The sequence below is a fragment of the Maniola jurtina genome, chromosome 16 (assembly GCF_905333055.1).
Source record: "Maniola jurtina chromosome 16, ilManJurt1.1, whole genome shotgun sequence".
Lineage (NCBI taxonomy): Eukaryota > Metazoa > Arthropoda > Insecta > Lepidoptera > Nymphalidae > Maniola > Maniola jurtina.
Window position 1 is genome coordinate 10,103,531 of NC_060044.1, and position 24,036 is coordinate 10,127,566.

At 37.5% G+C, this 24,036-nt stretch overlaps 1 protein-coding gene across 3 annotated transcripts in view; it reads right to left on the reverse strand.

The window, feature by feature from the left end:
* Positions 1-346: 346 nt before the first annotated feature.
* Positions 347-24,036, reverse strand: part of LOC123873041 (amyloid-beta-like protein) — a 171,686-nt gene continuing 147,996 nt past the window's right edge. The window contains exons 2-17 of one of the 3 annotated variants that reach the window (XM_045917705.1): positions 12,347-12,508; positions 11,057-11,192; positions 10,311-10,529; positions 9,871-10,062; positions 9,366-9,523; positions 8,756-8,863; positions 8,264-8,389; positions 7,289-7,426; positions 6,991-7,137; positions 6,409-6,504; positions 5,762-5,944; positions 4,765-4,956; positions 4,586-4,678; positions 4,018-4,119; positions 3,104-3,262; positions 347-2,726 (exon numbers count right to left, since the gene is read on the reverse strand). In XM_045917705.1, coding sequence (XP_045773661.1) covers positions 2,616-2,726; positions 3,104-3,262; positions 4,018-4,119; positions 4,586-4,678; positions 4,765-4,956; positions 5,762-5,944; positions 6,409-6,504; positions 6,991-7,137; positions 7,289-7,426; positions 8,264-8,389; positions 8,756-8,863; positions 9,366-9,523; positions 9,871-10,062; positions 10,311-10,529; positions 11,057-11,192; positions 12,347-12,508 — 2,322 coding nt within the window. In that variant the 3' untranslated portion in view covers positions 347-2,615. Of the gene's footprint in view, positions 2,727-3,103; positions 3,263-4,017; positions 4,120-4,585; positions 4,679-4,764; positions 4,957-5,761; positions 5,945-6,408; positions 6,505-6,990; positions 7,138-7,288; positions 7,427-8,263; positions 8,390-8,755; positions 8,864-9,365; positions 9,524-9,870; positions 10,063-10,310; positions 10,533-11,056; positions 11,193-12,346; positions 12,509-24,036 lie in introns of all 3 variants that reach the window. The other 2 variants (XM_045917706.1, XM_045917704.1) reach the window with 2 other exon arrangements.

Below are 24,036 nucleotides of genomic sequence, written 5' to 3' on the forward strand. Positions count from 1 at the left end.
GCTATCACCACTCTCTAGAAGAGGATTCATACCCCCTGAGTCAATTTTAAGCAATTTTGACCCCTTATACTTTATTAATCCTTACTACTTAAAAACTTATTTTACGTAGTAAGGATTATAGTAGTATTAAAAAAGTATTTTACGTAGTAAGCATTTACTTAAAAACTTCAAAATTAAAAAGTCAAAATTGGCTCAAAAACGGCTCAGGGGGTATGAATCCTCATAATTTAACTACTTGAACATGTGGAAAGTCGGCCTTGAGTGAAAGAGGGGTCCAGGGTTGGGCGGTTATGACAATTTTGGTAATGTGGCACAGGGTGTGGCAATACGCCATTAACAACACCAATATTTTAATTCCTATTTATTGATTCAATTTGAACTTCGAACTCACAATAAAATGTAGCACAGGAAACACAAAAAATTTCAAACCATTTATTATAATATCTTCAAAATACGTGAAACAGTGATCTGAAGTTAGGTACATAAACCAGGGTTAAACTACGAACATCGAATACTGTTGACATCGAATAATTATTTAATTATTATTTATAAACATCGATTGGAATTATTTTCAATACCGACGAGAGACAGCTGATTTTGAGCAAAAGTTTTGTTAAAAAAATAAGTGGTCGGCTCGTTACTTAGTTATTAGTAAAAATACAGCGGATACGTGTTTGCAGGATTAGACTTACGTTATACAGTGAGTTATCTTACGAAGATGCCGTACAAGCTCGGGCGGGCGCCACGATACCTTCTCCATTACGACTCGCTAGTAACGCCATCTCTTGTTGCGTTCCCGGACCACGCGGAACTAGGCATCGACTCATCGTAGTGATGAAAGGGCTCAAAGCGCCGTGACGCTTCTGATCTGATATGACTTTCTTAACGTAGCAACGTCACAACGCCCATAAACAAATAGAATTAAGTGTATATAAATTAGCTTATGTAACAAATAAGCTTAAATGTATATAATACTGAGGCAGAATTACATCTTAACTACGGCGTAACATTAAGTGTGGTACCTGGGAATAGACACGAGCGCAAGCCCTTACATTAAACGGACGAATGCGATATATAATTATATTTTGCTTTATATCTATGTATCTGACGCTAAAACATCTATATAATGTATTACTTTTGTACATCTACTTATATATTAATCGTACATACACTCACTAAGCTTACTGCTTCGGCGTTACCGAGTACCCAATGTGCGCATACAACCGTTAAATAAACCGATTCTCTGATGCACCCATTTTTGACTAGATCATACGAAGCTCAGTTCGGAACTTCACAATTCACAAGAGTGGATTGCACGTCTCTCTCGCACACGTTGAGTACACAGTCCTCTCTTATTGGGAACTATGAGTATTGTCCCGCGGGTAAACGAAGAACGTTAAAGAGGAAGGGAGACAGAACAGGTCTGAGGTAAATCGTCCCAGACTAAAAAAAGATTTTTCAGTGACTAGAAGATAACTACGAAGGCTAGAGCGTTCACCCGCGCCGGCTTTGCCGCCCGTCCCTTTGCTAAGTACACATAATTATTATTAAAATATATTTTCGCATTTTATTACATAAAATTCACGTTATGATCTACCTACGTTAGAAAATGAAAGCGGGCTTTAAGAATAAGTAATTTAGGTTCAAATTTGTACGCGGAGTCTATATACACAGCGTACCATGGACGTTTATTCCGTTTTTCCGAGTGACGACATACAGTTCAAACCTAAGACATATAAATAAATATCTAGAAGAGTTTGTTGAAGTTAATTCGATTTGTCAACAGCGAAAAAGCATTTTTAAAGAATACGTAAACGTAGCGTGAGATATTTTCTCACCGTAAGTTGCCACTCGGAATGCGGTCTTGAAAACTTAATTTAAATAACTCGACTACAAGGTGACACTTATGAATTATATGACACTAGACGAAACTTAGATCTAACCTTAAATCCAAATAAATATTTTGGTGCAAACATAAAAAATAACATATACAAAACAATATAAATTCTAATATCAAGTATATATTTTGACTGATTGCGAGAGATCGCAAAAAATTATGTTGACTAATCACACAAGCTTTATTATTAAAATGAATGTTTTTGTACCACCAGGCTTGCTTTGCCATCCGTTTAAACATATCGCACGCATTCATTCCATAAAGAATTAATTACTCGAGGACATAGATATAAGGACGGGTCACGAAATGACCCAAACTACGGGGGTTCTAGCACACATCACAAATAATAGACATGAAAAGTTGTTCCATCCCTTTGTCGGTTCTATTGAGTTTAGCTAAAGCACCATTATCAATAATCTAGCTTGAAACTAAGCGATAGATGGCGTTACATTTGACAGTTCTTTTTTAAACAATAATTTCTTACTCTAATTTATAGATGGCGTTGTATTAATGGTTCCTTACTTCGATAGATGATTTTTTTGAACTATTAAAATCGCTTTTATTAAAAAAGTGTTACTCAAAAGAACCTCAGGGTTTTGTACGAGCAAAACGAGCTAAGGAACTGAATCCCTAAGCACTTGCCGTTGCCTATGTTTCCCGAAGAGAGAAAGAGAGGGAGGAAGGTAAGCCTGGTGGTTGGTGAGGGAGGGTGAACAGTTTACTCCTTGACTTCGAAGTATTTGTAGGTCGGGTTCTCGTAGCCGTTTATTTGCATGTTAGCTACGTGCCGTTCTTCGGGGGTAGGAGCGACGGCTCCCGTTTGCTCGACCTGCAAGAAATTATACTTGAATTTAAAAACTCTCTCGTAAATAAAAGCAAAGCAAAGCCTTACGCGTTTTTTAGGGTTCCGTACCTTGAAAGGAAAAACGTAACCCTTATAGGATCACTTTGTTGTCTGTCTGCTTATCTGTCTGTCGGTTTGTCTGGCGTGTTTGTCAAAAAAACCTATAGGGTGGGGACTTCGCGTTGACTTAGAATTATGAAAGGCAAGTAGGTAGATATTATAGTACAAGTAAAGGAAAAATCCGAAAAACCGTGAATCTGTGGTTACATCAAAAAAAAAAAATTGTAATGTGTTCATGAACAAATAATTAGTATTTTTCTCCGTAATTCGAGTGCATCTGAAAGCACTTCAAAATTCCTTACCTGCACGAAGCCTTGCGCAGAGGGCGCGCGGTCGCGGCGACGTGCGACCGCGAGCGCGACGGCCGCGGCGGCCGCCAGCGCCGCGCCGCCCACGCACAGCGCGGGGTACAGCGCGCCTGAGCTGTTGCTGCTCGGGCTGGAGCCGCGGACCGTGTACCCCTGCACAAACACAGATTTCAATATTATATCACATAAATGACACAGGACAGAATTTTTCCTACTGCTTGACTAATTTTTGTGTATGTGTAAGTTTTTTTAGGGTTCCGAATCTCCAGATAAAAAAAGGAACCCTTATAGGATCAGTTCGTTGCCTGTCTGTCAACACCCGTCAAAGGAATCAAAAGCAACCCTTATAGGTACACTTTGTTGTCTGTCTGTCTGTCCGTCCGTCCATCTGCAGGGTACTTCCCGTTTACCTAAAATCATGAAATTTGGCAGGCAGCAATGTCTTATAGCACAAGTAAAGGGAAAAATCTGAAACCGTAATTTGTGGTTACATTACAAAACATTGAAAGTCTTCACGACAGAATGAATCCAACAGCTCTATGCAAATCGTTTGATGTCTACCTGGTGGAGGAGTTTCCAACGCTGCACTTTCCGGTGCAAGGTCACCACACTTTGGGAACCCAAAATCTTCCGGTTTTTCGAGCTATGTACCTTGCCTATTGCCATTTCAGCTTTGCAACCCGTTTAGCTACATCGGTTATTGTGGTTCTCCTACTTAAGGCATTAGGTTTAGCACAGTATAAGGAGACACAGTAGTCCGACGCCTTTAATTTCGTGGTAAATGATGACTCTTCAATATAGGTTCCGGAATTACTGGGGCCGTATCGAGTCGCCCCTTATAGCACGATTGGCCTGCCTAGATGGCTCTTCTCTTCCTTACTCTGTGGCTTAAGTGTGTGCATACTTACAGGCTGGGTGTGTTGTAGTTCATTTTTGAGTGCGTGTGCTGGAGGTGGCGGCGCTCGCTCCTCCGCTTGCTCCAAAGCAGCGCGCAAGCCTTCGCCTTCCGTCTAAGACAATCATACAAACACATTTGAACACAGAATTTGAAACCTTTGAGGATATCACTAGTCCATCAATTGTGAATGGGCGTGTGGACTAGTTGTGACAACGCATATCAATTGATTGTGCAACGTTAACCCAAGCAACAAGCAAGTGCAAGTGTGTGTTAAGCAACGTTGACCCAAGTCGGTAACTGGATGGGCGGCCGACTTCAGAGGTCCGAATTTGGCCTTTGCGTTTCCTCCGTGCATCGGAGAGCACGTTAAGCCTTCGGTCCCAGTTATTATCACTAACATCTGATAGAATTTTGAAACAGGGTTTCTCTCGCAGAAGAGAGAATTTTCAGAATTTCTATCGCTTCAGCTAGATAGTAAGAATTTAGAATAATTAAACATAAATTGATCTTTTGATATTGATAAAGTACTTGGAGAATTAATTGAAAGTTATATTCATATTATTTGATTGAATTCTTACCTCGATAGTTGATCGTCGGCTGGAAGTTTCTCCAACTTCACTGGTCTCAGTTTCGCTCTCCGGAGCTTCGGTCATTGTGCTTGTAACGATTTCCTGTAGGTAAATGAAAAGATATCTCGTTACTCCGCTGTCTTTATCAATTCTCGCTCTTATCTTTTGGTTTTCCGAGTAGTACTTACCGTGGTAGTGGATTCTGGTGTGAACGCGGACCGAGTGGTGACGTCATGCACAGACACAGACGCCGAAGGGGAAGGTGAAGCCGATGGTGCTGGGGACGTCTGCGTCGTGGATACAGTGGTCGTATCTTCCGTCTCATTCACTTCACTGGCTTCGTCATCTGTTTCTTCGCTCTCTTTTACTCCGTTTGACGTCTGAAAGAAACAGATAATAATTCAGTGGTCTCATTTGCGTTCACTTTGGAAAATTAAAAGGGGAAGTTTTACTACAATTTGAAGGTCACATTAACTACATAGATGCATGTAAGCTGGCGTTGAACCCTGAATTTACCAACCGAATAAGTCTAGAGAAATATAACTTTGTATTTTTATTATCTCCTCACCCTAAGGTTGCCTGGAAGAGATCGCTATTTTAGCGATAAGGCCGCCTTTTGTCCATAAATCTATAATGTTATTTATATGTTACTATGTCTTGTTGGTGTACAATAAAGAATATTTTACTTTTACTTTTACTTATTATTTCTCATTTTCTGAGCGATATAGTGAATAACAATACAGTTTTGTAACCAGAAGCTGACAAGCAGGTTATTGCTGACGAAAAAGCCGTGAGAGAGAATGTGTTGCATTGATTGTGCTCGGACTGTTAAGGATTATTTTGCTTGATGAAATATTAACGTCACTTAATGGTCATTAAAAATTATGACACTTCTGACCTATTCACAAGTTTACAGCAGAGTAAATTTTGATTGAAAAGGTGAGTAACTAACTGACCGACTGATCTATCAACGCACAGCTCAAACTACTGGATGGATCGAGCTATTTGGCATGCAGATAGCTATTATGACGTAAACATTCGCTAAGAAAGGAGTTTCAAAAATTCAACCCCTAAAAGCGTAAGATAGGGGTTTTAAATTTGTGTAGTCCACGCGGAATTAGTCGCAAGCATAAGCTAGTATACCCTGAATTCAGAAATCTGTTGCAATTTAGCTACAACACTAACCCTTGCCCGTTCATTCTGGATGTCCTGCCGTTGCCTCGTGCGCTGATCTCTCTTAGCACTGAGCTGTTCCCGAGCGGCCTGCTCCCTCTGCACTTCAGCCTCGATGCGGTCCAGCAGGAGCTCCTCAGCTTCCGGCGTCATCGACATCAGCGAAACTGCCATATCGTCTTTGGATTGCATTGACTGGAACAATAAATAAATGCACTTATCGTCCACCTTCATTTAAACCCTTTTCCTTAGTGGTTTACAGTTTACATTTAGTGCTAAGCATTCCCTATTTTGATAATTAAAAAAAAAAACACAAAAATAAGTAAGCGTTCTTGAGAATCCCGTGGGAACTTTTTAATTTTTCGGGTTAAAAAAATAGCCTATGTCTGTCCTCGGCATGTAAGCTACCTCTGTACGAAATTTCATTAAAATCGGTTAAACTTTTGGGCCGTGAAAAGCTAGCAGACGGACACACTTTCGCATTTATAAAAAGTAAGTATGGATAGAGGGTGGCAGGAAGTAGTTAGATAAAGAAGGCTTCAATCCAAATGTGGTGGCATTCATTAGATAGGGATTAATTGATATGGGAGGAAAGTCTTCGGGCTGATAAGATATGACAACTAATGATTATGTCATACTCGTAGCATTAGATTTGTTACCTGTACGTAGTCTTCAATAGCAGTTCCGATGCTGGCATAGAGATGTGGGCGACGACGCAGGGAGGTCAAAGCACGTTGCAGAGCGCGATCGGCATCCTGGTAAAGAAAACAAACGATTTTTAAATTCTGATACAAGTTAGCCCTTGACTGCGATATCCACTGGCCACGGTTGAGGCTTCCAGATATCTCTCTTGCCAAATGAATTAATAAATTATTGCATAACAACTAAGTTTGTTGTATGTTACAAACGTAACTTTAGCTCAAGTTTTTAATCTTGCTTTGTTTCTAATTGGTCTGTGTACCCAATGAACGCTTTGTCCGAAATCTCCGGGTTTTGGATTTGATTTTGGCTGGGACAAATCGAGAACTTTTAATTCGTAAACTAGAACAGGTCTGGTCTGGCAGGAGACTTTGACCATGGCTCGTTACCAACTAGAAAATTCGTAATACCAAACATCCAAGTACCCAGTTATTTTTCATGCCATACGCCCTTTCCAGAATAGCGCGCTTCAATGTACTCCTTCGTCATTTACAATAAGGTAGTATCCCAGTCAAGCGTTAACTCATAAGGGAAATACATACCTGTAATCTATCAGCAGCACTAGCCCGTTCAGCAGCAGCGGCTTCCCTACCAGTGGCAGCAGCGCGGCGCCATGCTGCGAGCGCACCGCTCCGCTCCGCTGCAAGCGCGCGGACCAATCGCTGCAGACATTTCTGGACTCGGTGAGCCTTGATAGAAAAATATTAATGAATGGCTTATTCAGTATACCTGTCTATAAAAGAGATCTGTTTTTACAGGAAATATTAATTAATGGCCCTCCTGTCTCTAAAAGAGATGTGTTTTTGCAAGGGTTTAATCTACATCAGAATCTATAATTACATTAGGTGGAGTGTCGCGTAGAGAGCGGGTGTAGCACGAGAGTGCGGTGCGGCGTCTTTGAGCAAGATGAGCCAACACACGTTGCTGATGAAGAGCCGCTAGTCGCCGTCGCTCTGACACACCCTCCTCTTCTAGGGACTGTGAAGGAGAAACAATATGAACTAGGTACTAAAACGTTAAGTTCAAGTATATTGACTTGGAAATTACAAGGGTTTTTGGTCATTGTAATATTTTAAACACAATAATCTTTCTTTACAAAAAAAAAAGCTTTCGTTCATAACGAAATAAGTCCTACCATCACCGGCTAACTACTGAGCTCAGGTCTCCTCTCGCATTGAAAAGCATTTAGGCCACAGTCAGCCACGCTGGCCAAGTGCAGAATGGCACACGAAATAAGCGAAAAGCTTAAAACAATACGAGTAAGAACGACAGTAGTCCATCAGGTCAAATTCAGTGTTTCAGTGCACCTCCCAAACCATTGTGCTCAGAGACGAAGAATAGAATGGAGGTTTAATGGTTTCATTTTATTCTATCAATTTTATTATCATTCTTTTTATTTTGCTATTAATGAAGAGTGACTAAAAGGACATGACCGACTTCGTCTGTGTTGGTGTTGGCTGGCAGGCGTGCTCTGCCTTTTTGAAGTGTTTTTTTTTTTGTTAAAACTGACTGGAAAGCGCTCTAAAGGGGTACCGTGCGTATGTCGGCGAGTGCCGGCACAGGGTTCATACTTGTATACTTTAACTAACTTGTTACAAATAACTACAAACTTGACATTGGCTAATCTTTGTAAAGCCAGAAGAGAAAAAAAAAGGACATGACCAGTAAAACTATGGGCGCTCGCCTATTATACTTTACTGTTAAATTGAAATCGTGTACATTTTCCCGAATTGATAGGCAAACGCTGGTCATGTCCTTTATAACACTTGCAGTTATTTGAACTTACAAGAGGTAAACTGGAAGATGAATGGATACCTGAATATTAGCCTGGAACTTAGCAGTCATGCGTTGGCGGAAGGTTTGCGCAGCCGTTGGGTCGGAGGTCATCATTTGCTGGTAACGGTCCTCTAGTTCAGACCACTCTCGCATTACTTTGGTGATCTGGAAAAAACCAATTTAACATCAGCTATAAAAGAAAGCTCCAAAAATGTTCTGCCTGAAGTTCATGATACCTAAATCTAATTTAGGTACCATCATGAACTTCAAGTGAATTAGAACCTAAGGTTTCAAGTTCAATATTTTGAAAAAGTGATTTAGAAATATCTGAAGATTTAGAATACGATTTTATTTTGTTTGGGACGTATTCATTCGATTTTTTAATCAGACAGTTTTTTATTCACTCGCTCACTATTGGCTACAATTCATTGTTGTAACAAGAATACTATAAATTCAGTCAATCACACCTATTGCGATTGTAAAATGATTGATGCAGGGTTTTCGGAATCGACCTTCAGATGTGGTATTTACCTTTTCACGATGCGTTTCTTCAAGGCGCTGCTGGGCATCCTTGTAGCTCTGGTGTTCGGTGCGGGGGTCAAAGTGCGAGAAATACGGGTCCGAAGTAGCAGTTGACGCCTGCACAAAATGTACCGGTTATCTTGGATGATGATAATGTTTGGAATAATGTAGAAGGCGAGCAGTAATAAAAAATTTCACGATCTTCTTTGTTTAGTGATGAGCGCTGTGGTTCTATTCTCAGTGGAGTCAAATTGGGAATATATGATTTCTGGTCTGGTTTGGAAGAAACCTTCTGGATCATGACCTCCATATTGGCAAAGAGACGCTGTTAAGTAATTAAGCGTTGTGTTAGGTACGATGCTTGTGGAATGTGGGTTTAACGAGACAGAATCACACCACCAGTTGACATCACAGTCAAGGGCTGAGTAATCGAGTAAAAAAGTGCTTGTACTCAAGGCATACTTAACTGCAGAGTCAAAATGAGTCAGAACAATCTGTTCATAGAATCAATCTAGTCATCGTAAGAACGTCTATTGAACAACGTTTCAACGAAGTTACAGTGAACTTTACGTTCACTACGTGAGGTATATTAATATTATCATTATTAGCAAAGACTAACCGTAGTGGTGGTAGTAGTGGAAGCAGTAGTGGTGGAGGTGGTGGAAGGCGCGGCAGACGACTCGGGGCGAGGCCAGGCGGTGTCATCACCGTCGGTGTAATCATCGTCCTCAGCGTCATCGTCACGGGTTAAATCCGCGTCTTCGTCTTCATCCATATCTGTAATTGGTAAGTTTTTCTGTTCAGTTTAAAAACTTCATGTTATGTTCTACCATTCGTTCTTGTGGAATTATTTGATCAAATTCAATTTTTAATCCTATCGTTGGTTTTCTTGTGGTTCACAAACGCTAATCATTTGCTTCTCTCTTAACATTGTTGTTAACGGTTTTTGTTTTTTATTTCTTTTGTCTTGATCCGTATATTTTTAAAATTACTTTTCTTAGAGTAAGTACGAGTATACTTAGATTTCGAAAATTATTTAAGATGCAAACTGAATGTACATGCACATCAACATGAATTTTTAGATGGTTGGCTTAAATAAATTTAATAAAAAACAAAGTGAATACCATCGTCAGCGTCATCATCATCGTCGTCATCACTCAGGTTGAGGGAGTCATCATCGTCATCAGCGAGTGTGTCTTCATCATCAAGCAGTTCATCGTCCCGTTCATCCATAGCAGCAGATGCAGCCAACATCTCTTCACCGCCGGGGCTCACTGGTACACCTACGTCCATTGGTTTGTGCATTTTTACGTTTTCTGTAAAAAGAATAGTTGTTTCTTAGATTTACCTACTTAGTCATAAAAATGCTTCTATTTTTTATTCGGGGTCTGACTTCTGCAACCCATTAAGGGTAAAAGTTGCTCGGTTGGCAAAGCAGCTTGGCTCTACTCTAGTCTGCCTATTGAACCTAATAATTGCAATCAATTGATAGTTTAGCTAGGCCAGGCCAAGACACTAGCCATAAATTAAATTCTAAATAATGATAATTTTAAAATGGTCATACCCTTAAAATGTTTAGGGCAGCAAACAAATTCAACGCCAGAGAACAGGCTAATTCCACAGGGCAGGAGCATAGCGAAGGTCCGCAGCCTCAGTCCGCGTTGTGCGCAGGCGCGACCAGCGGTGGCGTTCCACCGCGAGAACTGCCAGCAGCGGCTCTGGTTGTGGATGTGGTCGAACAGACAGCTCTCCGGTACTAGCAGCGCATCCGATTGGAATGGGCCTTCTGCCGCCAAATAAACTTTGTAGTTAACGGGAACATTTTATGATTTATTTTATGTTTTTAGTAAAAGAACAAGGCTAAAAATAAACTATAAGTCGGTAAACATACTTGAGGATGATGAACTTGATAAAGAAAAAGAAGAAGAAAAAAATTTGAATAAGAAAGAAAAAGAATAAGTAAAAGAAGAAAATAGCGAGCGTTAGAACGTTTTATGATAAATCAGCAAATATCTAACATAACAAGAAGCAATTGTTTGAAATTCATGTAAATTATTACCGAAATCGTTTACTTTACAAAAACAATTTCCAAGCTTTAAGACAAAATAATGTACCAAAGGAATAAATTAACAAAGTCCGTTTTTGGACTCAAAAATATTAAGCAAGTATTTCCATTATACAAGTAATGAAGACACACTCAATATTATTTTGTCATTCCTAAAGTTTATGAATAAGTAGTTACTGAATAGGGAATATTCTACTTGAAATATTAAATTCTTATTGAAATAAAAATCATGGTGGCGTACGTACCAAGACAACGGAAGGGTTTCACCCATCGAGTGACCTTGCACTTGGCTGCATTGCCGGAGCCCAGCTTGCACCAATTGCTGACCTTTACGTAGTGGGACGCCTCTACGATGTTGGTGATGTCGTGACTTGGATACACCTGGATCATCAAATAAGATAAGCTTAAGAGTCATGGTAAACTGGAGAAGTCGTTGAGAGCTCTGCACTAGAAATTGTAGCTGAGTACACAGTCAAACATAAAAGTTATTGAAACATTTAAAATGAACTGGAAAAAACAGTCATAACAGGAGTCAAAATTTGTTTATGTGAAATGTTTTTAGAAAAGTGCAGAGCAAATAAAATTGTGAATGTAAAATTTACAGAAATTAATGAAAGATTTAGATTCGGCTTCCTTTAATTAAATCTTCGTATAGTAAAAAGTACGTGTATGAGATTTCTGGAATCTAGTAATGGTGGTAGCTTACATAAAATAATTTAGGAGAAGAGTTTCATTCAAACTATGTTAATGGATAGGTTATTGTAAGACCTCTACGTCCATACCAAAATATTGTTTTATTACTGTCTACGAAATGAAACTCTTATTTTTCATTTTACGTGTATGAAATTATCTAATATTTTATTATCAGATCAACAGGTAGCTTTCTTAGTCAGTTAGAGAAACCATTTCATATAACAATAGGAACAGTTTCCCATTTTGGCGCGACTAGTTGCATAAATTCGATTGTTGGAGAGGAATCATCTATGAAGCAAACACCGAAAACTTTACCCATAATCGAGAAAGTTCTCGCTCCGTCAAGTTGTTCGAACGAATAGAATATTCTATTTTATGCCATATAGTTAGTACTTTATGTAAAAGTTTCACCATCTCAAGCTTTGGTTGGGTGTTTTGTTGGTTTTAACTTTTTACTAAGTTAAACATATTTCAGTGGTTGACTTTAGATTTATCGTTCTTGTTACAAAAATCTTTTTAACCTTAAATACTGTTCAGTCAAGGACTTTTTGTTTTCCACCTTTATCTTTTTCTTTCTAGAGGTTGTTTTACTGATATGCCTAAACACTTTTGCGTAGTTTTATATTTAACTTCTTGCAATAGTCGAGGATTTCCATCTTATTGTTCAAGCAGTTGATGGTGGTTGATGGTGAGTTGGTGGTGAGGTGAGGCGTCCATCTACTTACGATGGTATGGTAAGTTACTGCGGGTGGGAAGTTGCTCCTCCTTCACAGTTAACGCAGCACTCCAGCTTGTGGCTCTGCTCCCCTTACCAGAGTTGTTATTTTCCGTGTTATATTTACCTTCTTGCAATAGTCTAGGATCTCCATCTTGTCCTTCAAGCAGTTGTGTGGCTTGGTGGTGAGGTCGGGCGTCCATCTGCCTGCAGCGGACATGTACTGCGGGTGGTAGGTTGCTCCTGCTTCGCATAGAACCGCGACTTGCGGCTCTGCTCCGCTTGTCGCCTGCAAATAAAGATACGACAGTGTTAATTGAATAATTCCTCAGGATCATTTAGGAGTTTCCGAAAGAAAAATTTCCATCTGTCTTTACAAATGTTTGAGAAATAAGGTATACGAACGATCACATTTTCTTTATCTTTTCTTTCCTTATGATAACTTGGTATGTAACTAGAACTTGACAGTAAGTAGGTGTAAGTCATGTTAAAATTCATACGAAAAGATTGGATGAACTCTGAACTGTGTCAGATCGCAAGTTGCACGTTTTAATTTGGATGGTAATTTTACACTTATAGGTCAATTAAACTCATGGTCAGCAAGTTTGGAGGAAAGAGACCCCGCGGACGAAGCCTGAGATGTCGGTCCGACCAGATAAGAGAAGCGGTCGACACACCCTTCTGCAATATTTTCCATACGGACTCCAAATGGGGAAAATGGCGCAACGGCGAAAATGAAGTGTTATATTATTACTAGATGATGCCCGTGACTTCGTCCGCGTGGAATTATGTTTTTTAAACATCCCGTCGGAACTCTTTAATTTTCCAGGATAAAAAGTAGCCTATGTGTTAACCCAATGTATAATCTATCTCCATTCTAAATTTCAGCCAAATCCGTCCAGTAGTTTTTGCGTGAAAGAGTAACAAACATACACACATACAAACAAACTTTAGCCTTTATAATATGAGTGTCCTCCTCAAAACTGTGAATTGATGCGAGAAAAAGAATATCAATTTTTAATAAGAACTATAATAACGTAGTTATAAAAATACTTTCTAGAATTTCTTCATATATCTATCAATGTTATGTGAATATTGTAACAGATCTATTCCTAAACGGATCCAGACGGCAAGTTTTACAGATAGTGTCTGGTTCTTTGCGTCTAGACGGCTGTCGGGCTGAGGAGGGTCGAATTAGGATACGTCGGAACTCGGGACGGGCAAATCGATATTATGGTTGTAAATATTAAATAAGGATATCTACGTCTTCCTTTACAATTTAGATAGGTTTGGCTGATAGGAGCTTAGCTTTGTTTGACAATATCATTTTGATTCTAACCCCCTAATTTTATTTATAATGAATTTAGGCGCACCTTGAATACTTATTACCACTAATAGGTATAGATAAGTTGCGCTTAACTTATTGATAACAAATTATATATGTTATTTATAATAATGTAATGAGGTAATATATGCTCAGGTACAACAAATTAAAATTAAACTAAGCTGAAATGACAATACTACTGTGTTTTATTATTATCAGACGTAAATAATTATTATAATTTATAATATTATATTTATGATACGCACCTCTGTTAAAACTCTTTATAGATATTGGAGGTAAAAATAAAAATATATCTACTGCTTCAGAAATAAATAACGATATTTTTATAATTCAAAGGCAATTTACTATTGCAGCGCAAGTTACGTCTATCTACCATTTCAAATCGTAAAACAAAGGAGATTTTGTATATTATTCTTTTGTTACCTTCATAAAAACCTGGTTCAAAGAGTAAGCGCAGGTGGGCACAGGTATTCACGTCGCTTTTTAATTAAAAACTCATATGAAGTAAGTACCTACGTACTTTTTGTAGACAATTTTTAAACTTTTTTATGTATCCCTATCTATTTTAAACCTTCTACAAGTTGGCTTATTATTTTAGTACTAGAGGATGCCCGCAACTATGTCCGCGTGGATTTAGGTTTTTAAAGATCCTGTGGGAACTGTTTGATTTTCCGGGATAAAAAGTTGCCTAGGTCGATGACAGGGACGCAAGCTACATCGGTACCAAATTTCATACAAATCGGTTAAGCGGATGGGTTTTTGGGAATCCCGTGGGAACTCTTTGATTTTCCGGGATAAAAAGTAGTCTATGTCCGTCCCCAGGATATAAGCTAACCCTGTACCAAATTTCGTCAGAATTGGTTACACTGTTGGGCCGTGAAAAAGTAGCAGACAGACAGACTGATAGACACACAGACAGACAGACGGACACATATTCGCATTTATTAAAGTAAAAGTAAATATATTAAGTAAATGTATGGATGGATTATAATGGAAATCTCTTACAGCAGTTTCAATTCAATTCAATTAATTTGAACTACCTTACAGATAACAGAAGTAAGATTATAAGAACACAAAGATATAAGATTTCATTTCCACCCTATTAAAAATGGAAGTAAAATTAAAAAAGAATAAACCATGTTTTACCATTTAATCATTGTTCCACGATCATCTCAATAAGAGATATTCAATTAAGCTCATCGACAGGCGTTGTGGATTATCGTTGACGTATTACCAGATTGCAATTAAAATGTGTACTATTATGTACACTTCATTTCTTTTTAACCCCCGACCCAAAAAGTGGGGTGTTATAAGTTTGACGTGTGTATCTGTGTATCTGTGTGTCTGTGTATCTGTGTATCTGTGTATCTGTGTATCTGTGTATCTGTGTATCTGTGTATCTGTGTATCTGTCTGTGGCATTGTAGCGCCTAAACGAATGAACCGATTTTAATTTAGTTTTTTTTGTTTGAAAGGTGGCTTGATCGAGAGTGTTCTTAGCTATAATCTAAAAAAATTGGTTCAGCCGTTTAAGAGTTATCAGCTCTTTTCTAGTTTTCTTGTAGAAAAGAAGGTTAGATAACCGTTAGGTTCATAATATTATGTCAATAGACAAATGTCAAGCTGTCAAGATGGACGTTTCCTAAATACATAATTATTTATTTGAAAATGATGTTTTGGAAAACTCAAATACTTTGGATCGTCGGGGGTGTTATAAATTTTTAATTTACACTTGTATAGTAATTTTATTCGTGTCATTGTTGGAGTAAAATATTCGTTTCGAGTCTTTCGTTTCTTCTTTATGAAGTGGGTGAATTTTGTTGTTAACAGGGCTCTCTCCGTCACTCGTTTCATACAATCGTAGTTCCAATTTCATTTGAATATTAAGCTTTATTTTGGTTGCTTAATATTCAAATGAAATTGGAACTACGATTGTATGAAACGAGTGACGGAGGAGCCCTCTTAATGACTTCATTTTTAGTCGCCACGTAATTTGAGGTTTAAATTTAACTTAGTTTATTCAAGTGTGATTGTGTGCGTAAAATTTAAAAGCTATGTTGACTTAGGCTCAAATGCTAACAGGAACGGTTTGACATCTGCTAAGTTCACTCACAAAAGTCAAAATGGAACGAAGTTGTGAGTGAAGTAAAGTTAGTAAGTGCCTTCAAACTGTGTTAGCATTTGAATAGAGTAATGCTTAGCGTTAAATGCCAATATGAAGGTGTAGTGGAAAATGAAAAGGCCGAGTCGTTGGAAAGTTTTGTTTATACGAGGTACGAAGCTAACCGTCCCGGCTTTGATCAGTCAGTCAGTCAATTTTCCCTTTATCCCAATCTGTATGATTAATTAGGTTAGCTTAAAAAAAAATTAAGTTTAGAATAATTACAACTTCAGTGTCTTCAAATTGACTTTACATAAGTTTTTATACATCACAGGTCTTCATGTAGGTGTCTTCCCTACATTTACTGAACAATTTATAAGTGCTTTGGTCAACACAGTCAGTTTGGGGCGAATTATAAATTAAAAATATACTAATGTTATAGGTAAATGCGAAAGTATGCCTGCTACTTTTTCACAATCTATCCGTTAAACTGTTGTTGATGAAATTTGGTAGGAAAGAGATAGCTTGCATTTTGGCTAATTTTTATCCCGTAAAATAGAAGAGTTCGCACGGAATTTCAAAAAACCAAAATTCACGCGGACGAAGTGGCGCGAGCATCACATCTATATAGTGTACAAATACCAATATTATATTTTCAATACTGGCATGCATGGTGTTTGTATTATGTAGTCGCGATTGAAAATGGGTTTATTAATTTCATCCGACTGAGATATTCACAGAATCTCGTCCCGTATTGTTTACCAATACCTAAATTGGTATGGTCCCATTGAACCAACAGCGATAGTGCGAAGGTTTAACATAATTCGGTGAATATACGAGTGGAATAACGTTGTTGTAGTTATTTGCTTTTGCATAAAGTTAGACCCCGTTCACACGGCATTTACAACGCACGTTTTTTGTAAGATAAATGTTACCGAATACGACAGACGATGTCAAGCGAATCGCAAGTAGTCGTTGGATCTACGCGACCCAAGACCGTGGCATGTTGAAGTTCTTACAAGAGACGTATGTCCGGCAGTGGACGTCAATCATTTGAATAAGTGTAAAACAATGAGTATTTGTTACTTAAATGACTAAATAATGCTAAGTTATCCAAATCCAGATTCTAATCATGCGTTTATATCAAAACATTGGACTAAACAAATCCCTCAGGAGGAGTGGACCATTCGGCCGCTGTCATCGGCAAGCACGCCATTTGTCACACCCCGTATTTTCGAACAAGGCCTGAATAAACGCCCCACTTGTCCTAAAAAAGCTCTTGTGTTCTGAAAAGCCTTGCATGAAAAACAGGTGACTTTTCTGACGTAACAGTGCTATCGTTTATTTCATAAGCGGATAGCCGAGTGCCCAGTAAAAATTTCATATCATTCATACTTAATCAGTTATGTTTAGACGTTATAATAGTGATGATGACTATTAGTCAAATCAGCGACTTTTTATCAACGCCAAAGCTTGATGAGATACACAAATATCACGTCATAAACGTTTGTCGTAATTTGATGTGCATAACTTAAAATAGTTTTGAATTTTTCTAATTTTGGAACACCCTATATTTAATAGTTCCTAAGAAATAATTTATTTTAGTCACCATCCCAAAATGAAAACACAGACAGACGCAAAATACGTTTGCTTTACTTTATGTTCGCACACACACTTGCAAACTATAATTTATCTGAGTTGCGTAGTTGATTAATATGCTATTGTCATGGCTGTGATTTGATACTATCTAGAGGTAGAGAAAAGGAAAGAAAAAATCTGAATATAAAAAGCTCACTAAACAAAACTAACTGACTGAACTGAAAGCAAACAGTCGCTCACTGTATACCTAATGGGGATACGGCCTTAGTCCGTATTTCCATTTCCACAATTTTCAACTAAAAGTTAAACTCTGTGAAGTAAATAACTTAAACACTGCTTATAGCGTTGCTGTAAAGTTACCGACTTTTCGCTTCGTTAATCTTCTCACTCCTTTCGGGTAATTAAATAAAATGCAGTCGCTTTTGCCTCAACGCTATTTTTATTTCCATTTCAGTCCAGTCTAGACACCACTGAAATATTTTGACTAATATTTAACACTAGATGTTGACCACAACTTTGTCCGCATCTTAGATTTCCCAAAAAAAAAAAATCTTTCATACAAACTATCCTGATAATTACAAACACAATAAAAAAGATTAAATTTGGTGCAGTCGTTTGGAAGTTCGATAATTTCAAAAGGAAGTGACGTAGACTGATTTTTACTCTAGAAAATCAAAGAGTTCTCACGGGATTTTTAAAATCCCTAAATTCATGCGGATGAAGTCCCAATTCAATCTACTAACTACCTAGTAAATCATAGCTCTCTAAAGTCTCTACTAAGGACAAAGTACAGACCTCCTGTCAGAATGTTAAAGGTTAAGCCATAGTCTACCACGTTGGCCGTTGACATTGGTAGACTTCACACACCTTTGAGAACTTTCGGGCCTGCAAGTTTCCTTGCGATCCTCCTTCACCTTTACATTTCCTTAACCGTTAAAGTAAGTGATATTTAATTGCTTAAAATGCACACGACTTAGAGATACAAATTAGAGATAGTAGTAGTAAATAATTCATTAGTTTATTTAAATCCATTTGGATTATCTAGAAGCACCCGAATCACTGTTTGGTAAGAGGTTTCGTTGAAGGCTTTCGCGCCCGTCCGTCAGTTGCCAGTGAATGGTGATCACTGCTTGATATGGGTAACCACTGGGTAACTGATAAGGGTAACTGAATATACCCAATCACAATACAAGACGGTGATTCAATTACATTAGCGAATAAAACCCATTTGGTCGATTATGGGATACGATCATTGTTATGAAATTGTAGATTCTCATATTATTTCAAGTGCTTCAAACGTAGCAGTATGAACAGACACTAATACTTAAATAAAAATACTGGTTAGACTTAAATGGAAATACTGGGTTTCATTTCATTATTTCATATTTAATTATAGACTAGATAGATTACGCCGGCGACTTTGTCTGCATGGACTACACAAATTTCAAACCCCTATTTTACCTCCGCCGAGATTGAATATTCAAAAATCCTTTCTTAGCGGATGTCTACGTCATAATAGCTATCTGCATGCCAAACAGTCCGATCAGTCCAGTAGTTTAAATTACACGATGATAAATCAGTCACTTTTCCTTTTATCTATCCTTTCTGTATAAGTGTTTGGTTCATTAAGGCAAATCAATGGGGAAAAAGTTATTAAACATTGAAAACAGTGCAAATCAATAGGTTTTTTTTTTCATGGTACAAAAAATATTTGAATTTTTTCGTGATTCCCATTGTCCACAACAACGCGACCTATGTCATTGTAGATCAGAGCCGTATTTGAATACTTACTGTTAATTTTGCTTGTATCCGTCGCCGGGTATGGTTTCTATACTAAAGTGCTCGTTTGCCTTTACATGGGTACTTATTATCATATTATTAACTATCACCAACTAACAACACGACGTAGAATCTCTGCGACCTTAAAACCTATTCAGCAGTAACGACTTTAGTGATGAGATCCGTATCTATTTACTGGTAGTAGCTTACTGTTAACGCATTTATCAACTTAGCTTAAATCTGACGAAGGATAAGTTAAGCAACCACAATTAGGAACAATAGGAGTTTAGAGAGGAATTTCATTAAGGTTTACGAAATGGCCGAGTTTTGGAGTACAAATTAGGCTAAAGCTAAAGCCTGAGAGAAAAGCGTTTTGCGGGACGGAGAGCGTGCACGCCTTTCCCTAAATTACTTGAGCTTACAGTATCCTAGAATAGTTTTGTACGACTCAAAAACTTCTATTGTTTTTGACAAGTAACTTAAGGTTAAGGGCTAACTTGTATCTGAATAAAAAAACTTAAGTTTCAACATTACATCTACAGAGTAAAGATGATAGGGTTAAAAAAAAAGAACCCGTATATCCCCTCTCAAATTGAGAAGTGTTTAGGACAGGCTCTCCTGTAGTCGGATACAAAGACACTTTGTTTTTAATTGGTATAACCAAATCTCCAAGGTGTCAAAGGGTGCGTAGACCCTGCACCAATATCTATGTAGTCTATGTCACACACATACAAGCGTACGAATTTGTCTTCACTTATTAAAATACAAATAATTGTATTACATGCTCATTGCTCACACAAAATATGAGCTTTGCTGTTTGCTTTGTATTCTGTACTCATCATACGACCCTGTAATTTTAGTTCAATAATTTCACTAGCGCGGCTCTAAAAGGCTGTGTTGCTTGTGTGAAAGTTTTCAAAAACTAAGGGTCCCCAAGTAGTACCTTTTTCCACTGGTAAAAATGCTACGCATCCCGCACTAAAGCGATATGTCTGACTCACTGGCTATGCTATAGCATACTTCAGCATACTCACTAAGAACCCATCGGTACCGTCCGCGACAGGTATGAGGCGTCTCAGGATTCCGGGTATCGTACATATATGCGACTGAGACGTCCCGATGTTGAACAGGTTTACACCTTCTAGTGCGAGACAAGGTGAACACAATATCTCCCTCTTCTCCCCTGTCTTCTTCTGCGGAGCGGGTGAGCTTCAGCGTCCAGCTCTTGTTCTCGCTCCGCGGCCTCCTTCAGCAGCACCACACTTAGTTATATCGAGTAAAGGCTGACCGAACGCTATCCGCCTCGCAAAACGCGCCTCACTCAGGCCTAGCCCTTCGTATCCAAAATAGTTTTGTTTTAGTCATGCAAGTTGTCTCGTTAGTGACTGACAAGCTTTTAGCAAGTTTGCGGACGCCGGCGGCGGGACTCTACCCGGATTTTGATGCTCGTAATTACTTATACATTCAAGGGTTGTGTGGCCTAGTTTCAACAATTATACTATATCTAGTAGCAGACACATGAAATATCAATTAATGGTTAGCAATGATCGCTTAAGTCTTGAGATTTCTGGTAGTTGGCCATAGATAGCCGACAAAAGCAAACTTTTTAAAAGAGCCTTTAAAAGTTTTTTTTTTTTAAATTTATAGACTAGCGCTTGGCTACAATTAGACTTGCTGCCAGGTAATGATGTAGTCTAAGAGCCCGCTTGCCTTGATGCTAATGCCAATAAGTAGGGTAATATTGTGTGTTCTAGCTCAAGTCTCTAGATGACGCGGCGCGCCAGCGCGCGCCGGATCTATAAGACTTAAGCTAGAACACACAATATTTTCACAATAGATATCAGTTACAAGAGAATGATCAGGTTATTGTTACTAACTCATGTAGAAAGATGATTCAATGGTTGATTTAGCACATTCTCAACTGATGCAACTACTTACGATACTGAGTTGGAATATTTTATACAAATTCTATTCTTAAGCATCGATTAGATTATTTAGAATAATTTATATTTTGTACTGGAACCCTCAAGAACCTACCTAATGCAATTAATGTAGCACTCATCTCAAATTTATGTTAAGCGGAGGTTCAGTTTATGATGGGAGCAAGTTAAAGCGGAACAGGTATGTCAGTTTATTAATATAAGTAATTAGTAACCACACTCCTTTATCGTAAAGTAAAAATTCAAGTGTTGCGGTATAAAGGTTCAAACACGATCGTTCAATTATTCAATCATTCATTTATTCAAGTATTCAACTCATGGTAAGTGGTGTGTCAGTTTAAGATGGAAGCATACTAAACCAGAACAGGTACGTTTGTCAGTTTATTAATATAAGTATAATTAGTGACCACACTCCCTTACCGAACATTCAAGTGTTGCGGTATAAAGGTTCAAAGACAATCGATCAATCATTCAATCATTCATTCATTCATTTATTCAAGTATTCAACTCATGGTAAGTGGTGTGTCAGTTTAAGATGGAAGCATACTAAACCGGAACAGGTACGTTTGTCAGTTTATTAATATAAGTATAATTAGTAACCACACTCCCTTACCGAAAATTCAAGTGTTGCGGTATAATGGTTCAAAGACGATCGTTCAATCATTCATTCATTCATTTATTCAAGTATTCAAAACATGGTAAGTGGTGTGTCAGTTTAGGATGGAAAGCATGCTATGCCGGAACAGGTAAGTATGTCGGTATATAAGTATCAATAATAATTACTAACCACACTCTTATAATAGAAGGTTAAAATTCAAGTGTTGTAGTATTAAGGTTCATCCAATTCATTCATTCATTCTAGTGTTATGGTATCCCACTAAAGCAAGTGTCCGAGTCAGAGGTGCATGCCCGGGATCGAACCCCTGCCCGACTTATAACCGGAGGCAGCGGACGTCTTAATCACTATGCTATCATGACTCATAGAGTAGATCGAGTTCGGTTGATAGACCTACTATTCCATAAAATACTTACATTAACACTTTTCTACCTAACTATTTTTGCCGATAAAATCATATTTCATATAAGTAAGTATAAGTACTTTTTATTCTCTAAATGGGCGATAATTTTTATAAAATTATTATTAATCGATCCGCTTTTGGTAAGTAACTAATGAAATATTATATTGTATTTTGGCATTACACTATTTCAATTGCTGTAAACATTACCTACATAGTGCATAATATGCATACTTATCTAATGTAGAAATACAGAACAGACGCCATGAGTGTTAAAAAATAATATCAAAGTAGGTATAGTCGGGATACATCATGTGTTAACTAAAAGTGATTCTTTTTCGGTGTCTAATGACTCGTATTGCAGGATTGCATATTTGCAGTTTGCTTCCTAATAGGGAATCCTAAACATGCATGCGGCATCTTATGTATGTGTGTAATAATGAGATCTTTGAATGTCATTCTAATTACTTTTATGTTTAAGAGTCATTATTCTATGCAAATACTATGAACTTTTGACTTTATTGATTGACTATTAGAAGAACCTAAATTCTGTAAGCACTGTTTTCACTACGCATTTCTTTTGTGAGCACTTCAACGAGCAAACGTTTACTTAATTCACTTAAAAAATCATTTTTTAAATTCAAAAAGCAGTTGTTTAGCTTCAGTATGTATGTATTTTTTTATTTTTTTATTTTTTACATATTTTAATGAAAGAGTTGTTGCATCTACAGAGAAATAATATTTTTTTTAATATTAACTTCTTACCTAATAGTATTTTAAAAAGTTACATTAAGTACATACATGTTTAAATTTCATTTCACCAAAAAATCTTTAATTGTTTCAGAACTAGTTAATAGTATGATGTAACAACATTAAAAAAATGTTTTTTCTATAACAGGGCTTCGAACTTTAGTAATAATCCTTTTAATTCGGATGACGACGAATTACCTATAACTTCAAATTCAACTTCAAAGAGTAAATCACTCAATAAATTGAAGAAATCGAAAAAGCGGCAGTCAGATTCAGAATCTGAACCGGAACCACCTGTAAAGCGTAAGAAAGCGCTTCAAAAAAAGCCTGTCAAGGCTGCACGTCCTTCATGGGAGTCTGAGGTGAGTTATTACACTTTATTTTTACTGTAAATATAATATTATTACAATTGTTTTCAAGAAATATTAGAATTCTGACTGAATATAAGCATCAACTAAACCCTTTAAGAAGATATTAATGGTTTTTTTACATCATTATATTTAATTATTTAATTATTAGTTAATATTAGCTTAGCACGTTTGAATATGGAGCCTAAGGTCTCAAGTTCGATTCTTGAGCTGGATCAAATAAATTGTTAGCTTTAGGGGAGGTTTCGCAACTCAACTCTGGGTTGTTGAATTTATTGATGGAAACCTATTTATTAATAAACATTTTATTAACTGAGTTAATATTTTTTAATAACTAAAAATATTATTTTTGTCTTTTCAGTACGAAGAAGAAGTGGTGCAAAAGCTTGAACCACTTAAAAATTTTATCACCAAAAAAATAGCATCAGGGTATTCTACCCAGCGAAAACCAGAGAAATTAATAACGGAAGGCGATTATTACTTAGAACTCCGCATCTATAACGCTGCTGAAGCATCAAAGATAAGCCCGGGTAATCGATGGCGTCACGCCCTTTTTACTTATAAGTCATGTATGGATACCAACTCAGAAATTTGGCAGGCAACGAATCGCTTGGTCGCTGCTGCTAAGGAAGATTTTAAAGGGGTTAAACCTACACTATACCCAGCATGAAAATTTTAACTGCATTTTACTAACTTCAAATAATAACTACTTAGTATAATCTCATAATGACTTTTTGTGATATTTGTAATATAACAGTGCCAAAATACTTTTCACATAAGAAAAGTTATATACATAAGTCTAATTGTTTACTTCGCACAGAATTCGATAATGTTCAAATAATTGGAACTGCTTTTAAGAACAGAATACTAAGCTATCGTGTATGTCCATCAAAAAAATTTTTGTTACCTGAGCAATTTTT